Raw genomic sequence first — 6633 nt, 5'->3', positions numbered from 1 at the left:
GAGATAATCTAGTATTTTTTCTTTTAGTTAGATGTACATTTATAATAGGATTAAATAAGTATTAAAAATGAGGTGAATTATATAGTAAAAATGTAAGTTTATAGATTTTTTCTTTCATGGGATGAAATAGTACTTAAGAAAACTAGAACCCATATTTTGAACAGCAGTAATATAATAAAAAATAACTACAAAAGAAATTTATACTCTCTCTATAGAACTTTAATTTGTATAGCAAGTAGAGTGCCCCTAAAAATGAACCTTCGTTGATTGTATACTCTTCCTTGTTAGTAATGATTAGTTTCCCAATTTGCAAGTAGCAATGGTTAACATGGAACATTTAAGGACATGGGTTTGACCAGTTTGAGTTTGAATTCAAAAGATTAGAAATCAATCAAATCATTCTCAAATTAAATTGTCATCATAGAAGGAATAAATTCGCTTTTAACAATCTAATGACATAAATTCATGAAGAAAACATACCTAATCAGCTAAATCAATTCTACATGGACAAGAACCTAGTGAGCCTCTGAAAACATTACGGTTCCAAAATAACACATTCAATAATGTTACAGACATAACGAAATAAACAAGTCCAACCAACAATTAGGAACCCAATTACCACATTGTCAGCAGCAATCATGAAGGCAGATTGGATCGAAGCCAGAATAGCGCCCGGCATCAATTAATTACCCTCCAGGAAGCGACACATTAATGTCAGCCGGCTTGTTCTTATTCACATCTGCAGGAACAGCAGACCAACTATCTCCTCGGAAGGAAGCCTGCGATTGCAGAACAGCAACTGGATCGGCCGTTGACACAGGAACACTCGCAGCCGGCATCACAGTTGATGCTATAATATTAGGTTTTGGTTTTCTTGGCTTTTGCTCATGTTGGTTCCCTGCTAGAAAACTTCCAACCACTACCTGAAATATGTGAAGCAAAATGGAAATAATTATCAGAGCCACACTATAAATAAATAAAAACACAAAAATGCTATTCAAACACCAAAATCAGTCACTAATGTATATGTGTATAAATACATGTGTGATTTAATTTATTTTCAATGTGTATTTGTATTCCAACATATATTTTATATTAGTAGCTGATTATGGTGTACACATAGTATAGTCGTAAAAAGAATACATAAAAAAATTCCTATGATTAGAAAGTGAAGCACCAATAAGCAATAACTCTAAAAAATGATAATGGGAATAAAATTACAAGTAGAATATAGAAACTTCTTTTTCCATTCTTATATAAATTTATGAGTAGAGAACACACCTGCACGGGACTTGCAGCCACCAATAGACCAGCGACTCCACCACCTATAACTCGTCCATCTGGACCTGCTAAAGAGACACTCATGCCACCCGATCTGCTTCGTGTTCCTGCAGTTTCACTTGGTGTGAACGAGCCGCTTAGAGATAGAATTTCAAAACGTCCCTGCAGAAAATGCAGCAAGAAGATCTGAATTTCAACTGTGATTCTGCTATACTTAAGAACCTGAATGCAGAATGAAAAGAAACTGGAAGATATGCTAAAATATTTCCAAAACAAAAAACATGGAAATGATGAGCTACAAAAATGAAATGCAAAATCGATGTTAAAAAGTGCAAGAGCATAAACAATCAACTGTGTAGACCACACTCTATATATCATCTATTTACGTTCTGTTTTTGGAACAATAAAGAACCATATTGATTTTCAAATCTAGGTTTCCCACTAGATTTTACATATTTCCATAAGAGGCATTCTATTTACATGCAATGAAATCAACACTACCTTCGTTTGAAAACAACGGTCCATTTCGACAAAATCGTACATTGAAAAATAACTGTCAAGTTTTATTGATTTTTCAATGTACTGCTTAATCAAATTGATAGTTATTTTGAAACAAACGGAGTAATAACAACAGGAAGAGTGAATCCATGTAACTAACTACACCATTGGATTGAGTTTTTCAAACATCATTTTCAAGAAGATGACCATGTAAGTTATGAATATCCTGAAGAATCAAACAATTTCTGAATGAACAACAAAAATCGGCTGCTAAGAAGCTTAGTGCAAAGTGCAGTTGGTTAAATGCCTGCCCAAGCTTATATTTGTCAACATATAACTAGAAGAAGATATTCATTAGATTAAAGAAAATAATTCTATCGAATTTCACTATAAATACTTCACCTCATACGTCAATGTGCCACCAGAAGAATCAGGCTGACGAAGTGTAACACTTGATATGACTCCATTTGCTGACAAAATGCATATAGCTCGTGGGCCTTGCTGAGAAAATGATATTACCTTCATAGTAACATCCTAAGACAACCAAAACACAATTATTGTCAACAATAACGTGCACAATTTACAGTCATCGTAGCAAAAAAGAAAGCAAGTTTAGCCACTTCAAAAAATTAACAAGATCAAGTTATTAAATTCTCATAATGGTCATCCATTTGATAAGTAATCTCCCGTCTGAAACACGATTGTTACTTCATATGATGAATTAAGGAATTGCATTACCAAAGAAAATGTCATCAACAATTCTCCACCATTTTTTAGTGTTGAGATATTAATAAATCGTCAGAAGAAACTGTTTAAATTGTGCTTTCAACACATGAAAAACTTCAGATAAGGTGTCCCGTGTCACTAACATAACTTTTGCTGTTCACTGACCATGAATAACAGAAACATTCTTCACACTGAATAAAAGCAGCATGGCACAGGCAAATATGTATTTCTAAACTTACCTCCCCAGGATTAACAGTGATGAAATGGGGTGTGAAATTAGCACCAACCGAGCATGCAACCCATTCACCTGAGAGTAAAAAGAAAAAAAAAATGTAAGAAGAAATTCGAATAATTATCAACAAAAGTTTTCCCGGTCAAATCAGAAACATAGAGTTTCAAAATTTCCATCACAAATCTCAAACCAAATAGAGAATGTGAAGAATTAGACCTCAATTACTATAAAAGTAAAATAATATAAACAGTAAAGTATATTTTTTGTCCCTAAAGTTTGGCAAAAGTTTCAAAAATACTCTTAAATTTTGTTTTTTTTTCCAATTTTGTCCCAAAAGTTTTTTATTTGCATTAACTATACCCCTGGCCACTAATTATTCAAAAATTTTAAGACCAATGCAACGACAATTTCATAAGGACAACCTTCCAACACAAGCGAATCAAGCATAATTTTCATACAATTTTGTTGAATTGGTCTTAAATTTTTTGAAAATTTAGCTATCAGGGGTATATTTGATGCAAATCGAAAACTTTTGGGACAAAATTAAAACAAAAATAAAACTTAGGAATATTTTTGAAACTTTTGCTAAACTTCAAGAACAAAAAATATACTTTATCCTAATATAAATAATAAAAAAGATGAAACAATAATACCTTATGTGGTTATAGTAATCTTAGTAAGGGAGTGAAAAGGATGGAAGGTGGTCCAATTGTTAGGGACAAGAGAGGCCATGAAAAATTATAGCATAAATAACTAGGCATTCTATGGAGTTGAGATGTGTTATTTATACTCATTCTGTCTCATACACAAAGCCCACATACACTCATTCACCTTTAGATGAAGTGTGAGATCTTCGTTGAATGGTTCCTACACCTCCTCCAAGGATGAAAAAGTGTGTGAGGACTTGATTGACCAAATAGAATAACTATACAACACATTTCTATTAGTAATTAGTTGGCTTTCTTATCAACACAAGATACTATGATTTGTGGGATTTATATAGCCAACCCCACCTATGAAAAGATTTGGATGTTGCACTTTGTTTTTAACGGAGTACAACACTGCCATTTTAGTGATTAAGTCTCAATTAGGGTATAAAAACTTCAAAGATAATGCTAAAAAAATCTAGTGGTTTTCGGCATTTGCAAGGAAAAAAGAAATTAAAGCTCTGCATAGACTTTTAAGCCAATGGTACATCAAATAAATTTCTTCATTTTCCATTTCTGTAAACCTTCATATATCGGCCAACTAGAGCATAGTCAGAAAAAGTGATTGAATTTCTTTTCAACAAAAAAAAAGTTTCTAAGATTTTCTTTTTCAGAAGTAATAACCGAATTCAATATCATGCAACAAAGAATAACTTTCACAGAATTAATTCTATGAATCTATGTCCCGGGAAAAAATTATGGAACTATAAAACTATTCCAATTAATAAGTGAGTTTTTTTGGAGGGTTATTTAACTGATAAATACGTTAAATCCCGGAATCAATTTGTTTATAAATTAAATTACCACCCCAATCTAAATCTGCAACACAAACATATGATAGCTTGCAAGCAATAAGTATCCTAACAGTCCACATCATCCATGCTATCTATGAAGGAAGGACCACATAACAGCAACTGCCAAATACTGAATAGGATTTTATGTGAGAAGAGTAAACAAGATGAGTTGATGTCAACTTGGACTTATCATCTCTTTGGATAAAATACACGTGCACAATAATACATAGAGGAAAATGTCTGTATGATATCTTTTTCTTGTGTTCATCTTAATCGACAAAAGATAAGATTCTTTTTTTTTTTTTTCATTTTGTTCCTATTTTTGCTGCCCATAAATGGCCATGGCTTTTTTATCCCCTAGGAACTGAAGACTGAAGTGGTAATATTTGAAACCGCGACATTAGAGCTAAACCTAACACACGAGACTTAGCCTGTTTATGCTAAACTAACCCCTTTTCGGTTTCTGTACTTAGCATCAAAGATTTAAACTTTTGAACTACCATATAACAGCCACAATTAGAGAGATTCCACGGTCTCATATCATAGCCAGCCACCCCAACAAAGTTAACCTACTTTTCAGTGCTGCCTCACAATAATACCACACTTACATGCTATATAACTATAAGAAGAGCACTCAATCAAATCACACTCAGCTCCCACTCTCTCTCTCTCTCTCTCTCTCTCTCTCTCTTCTCTCTCGTAGAACTCACTTCCATACAAGCTAAATTATGATTCCAAGCTTTTCTAAACCCAAATCTTTTTCTATATAAACAGAGTTTATGCTAGTTTGTGTGTTCTTACCTAAATTCTCAACCTCAAACTTGGCTCTGCTCACGGTACCAGCTGCCTTCACCTTCCCGCGCTTCGTCTCCGCCGAGAAATCGATCACCGGCGGCAACGCCAGCGGTGCCGAAGACGATATTGGCTTTGGGGACAGCGCCACCACTGACCCGTCTGGGCCATACTTTCTGGGCCGCCCTCTCTTCTTCTTCCCCGGCGCTGTTGCCGGAGGCGATGTCATCTTCGCCATATGTGGCGGAGGATGCGGCAGAGCACCGCCTTGGTTCGTCGGAGCTGGCGCAGGGATTGGCGCGGCCGATCCTCCTGCTGGAGAAGGGTTCTCTGTCCTCGGAGCTATTTGATACTCCGACGGAGCATCTGATCCGACCACCGTAACGCCGCCGCTGATGCCGCCGGCGCTTGACTCCATGGTTTGAAACTACTTTGAAAATCTCAGCCACACAAACACCACACACGTCAATTTTTCATTTCTTTTTTTCTGCTTCCTCTTCAAATTCAGTCACTCACTCAAAGAAACCATGACAAAACTTTTTCACTATTTTTTTCCAAAAAAAAAAGAAAAAAACTTTTTTTCGAAAAAGAATATTTATGCACAAAAATTAAAAATCAACTGAAACTTGAGAAACTGACATGCAACAAGTAGCAGAAAGTCTTCAACTTTGCAACATTTACATGAATTTTACTTGGATCAAAATTTGATATCAGAATTGCATGTAATTTTTTTTAACAAAAATATTGATGCAAATTTTTTTACATAAAATTAATATCCTGAATTGTAAGAAAATAGGCTGGTGCAGAAAGAAAAAGAAAATATGACAAAGAGAAAAAGAGTGAAATTTGAATTTCCAATGGAAATGAAAATGTTAAGATAAAATGAATCCTTTTTGTTTGTGGAGGTAATTGGGGTTTTCCTTTAACTTTCCTAAGACCGTCCAAATTGAGATTAAAAAATTAAAAAGATAGAAAAGGAGATGTATTAAATTGGGTGTATAAAAAATTATTTTGTTTAGAGATATTTAATGCTAAAACAATATTTAATATATGATATAATTATTTTGTTTTGGTTGGAATCTGGTGTAGAAATATATATAAAAAATAAAAAAGTTGTTGGGAAGGAACTTCTTTTTCTTTCCGTCATAAAATATATATATTTATACATATTGTGTTAAAATATAAAATTGAAAAAGAAAATAAAAGAATCACTCCCACACATGTTACCATATGGTTTTAGGTGAATGAAAAAGTTAAAAATAGGTTGCCAAGAAATAAAGAAAACTACACCGGGAAAAGAAAAGGAAGGCATGGTAGGAAGTCTCTCAAGGCAAGCCATATATGACAATATCGTAATAGAATCAAATATTAACTAAAGATTTTTTTTCCCAATTGAAAATTAAAGGCAAAGCAGGAAGAAAATAAAATGAAAAGGAACTGTGACCCGCATTTTTACTTCTTTTTTTCAGGCCTAAGCACTAAAATAAATATTTTTTTTAATATTTTATTTTATCATTGGAATAAATTGTAAAGCAAGGCAATAGATGGCCTTTCATAAATTCTCCCTCCACTTAATGAAAGCTAATTTGAAAGTATATATGAT

At 33.7% G+C, this 6633-nt stretch overlaps 1 protein-coding gene across 1 annotated transcript; it reads right to left on the bottom strand.

Annotated features, from left to right (window-relative positions):
- Window positions 1-380: 380 nt before the first annotated feature.
- LOC107487680 (AT-hook motif nuclear-localized protein 1) lies at window positions 381-5947 on the bottom strand. The gene is made up of 5 exons (XM_016108375.3): window positions 5040-5947; window positions 2745-2812; window positions 2182-2313; window positions 1282-1443; window positions 381-923 (listed from the first exon to the last, which is right to left on the bottom strand). Exons 1-5 carry the CDS (start codon window positions 5446-5448, stop codon window positions 687-689), a joined length of 1008 nt encoding a protein of 335 aa, XP_015963861.1. The 5' UTR covers window positions 5449-5947; the 3' UTR covers window positions 381-686.
- Between the last annotated feature and the right edge of the window lie 686 nt (window positions 5948-6633).

This window comes from Arachis duranensis, chromosome 1 (assembly GCF_000817695.3).
Source record: "Arachis duranensis cultivar V14167 chromosome 1, aradu.V14167.gnm2.J7QH, whole genome shotgun sequence".
NCBI classification, from domain to species: Eukaryota; Viridiplantae; Streptophyta; class Magnoliopsida; order Fabales; family Fabaceae; genus Arachis; species Arachis duranensis.
The sequence above is the reverse complement of the archived record's forward strand: the minus strand, read 5'-3'. Positions and strand labels throughout refer to the sequence as shown.

Excerpts from the sequence above, each read along its gene's own strand:
- LOC107487680 (XM_016108375.3), bottom strand. The coding sequence starts at position 5,448 with ATGGAGTCAAGCGCCGGCGGCATCAGCGGCGGCGTTACGGTGGTCGGA. Across the intron at positions 2,314-2,744 it reads TCACTGTTAATCCTGGGGAG|GATGTTACTATGAAGGTAAT; the intron begins GTAAGTTTAGAA and ends TGGTTGTCTTAG. Across the intron at positions 924-1,281 it reads TGGCTGCAAGTCCCGTGCAG|GTAGTGGTTGGAAGTTTTCT; the intron begins GTGTGTTCTCTA and ends CACATATTTCAG.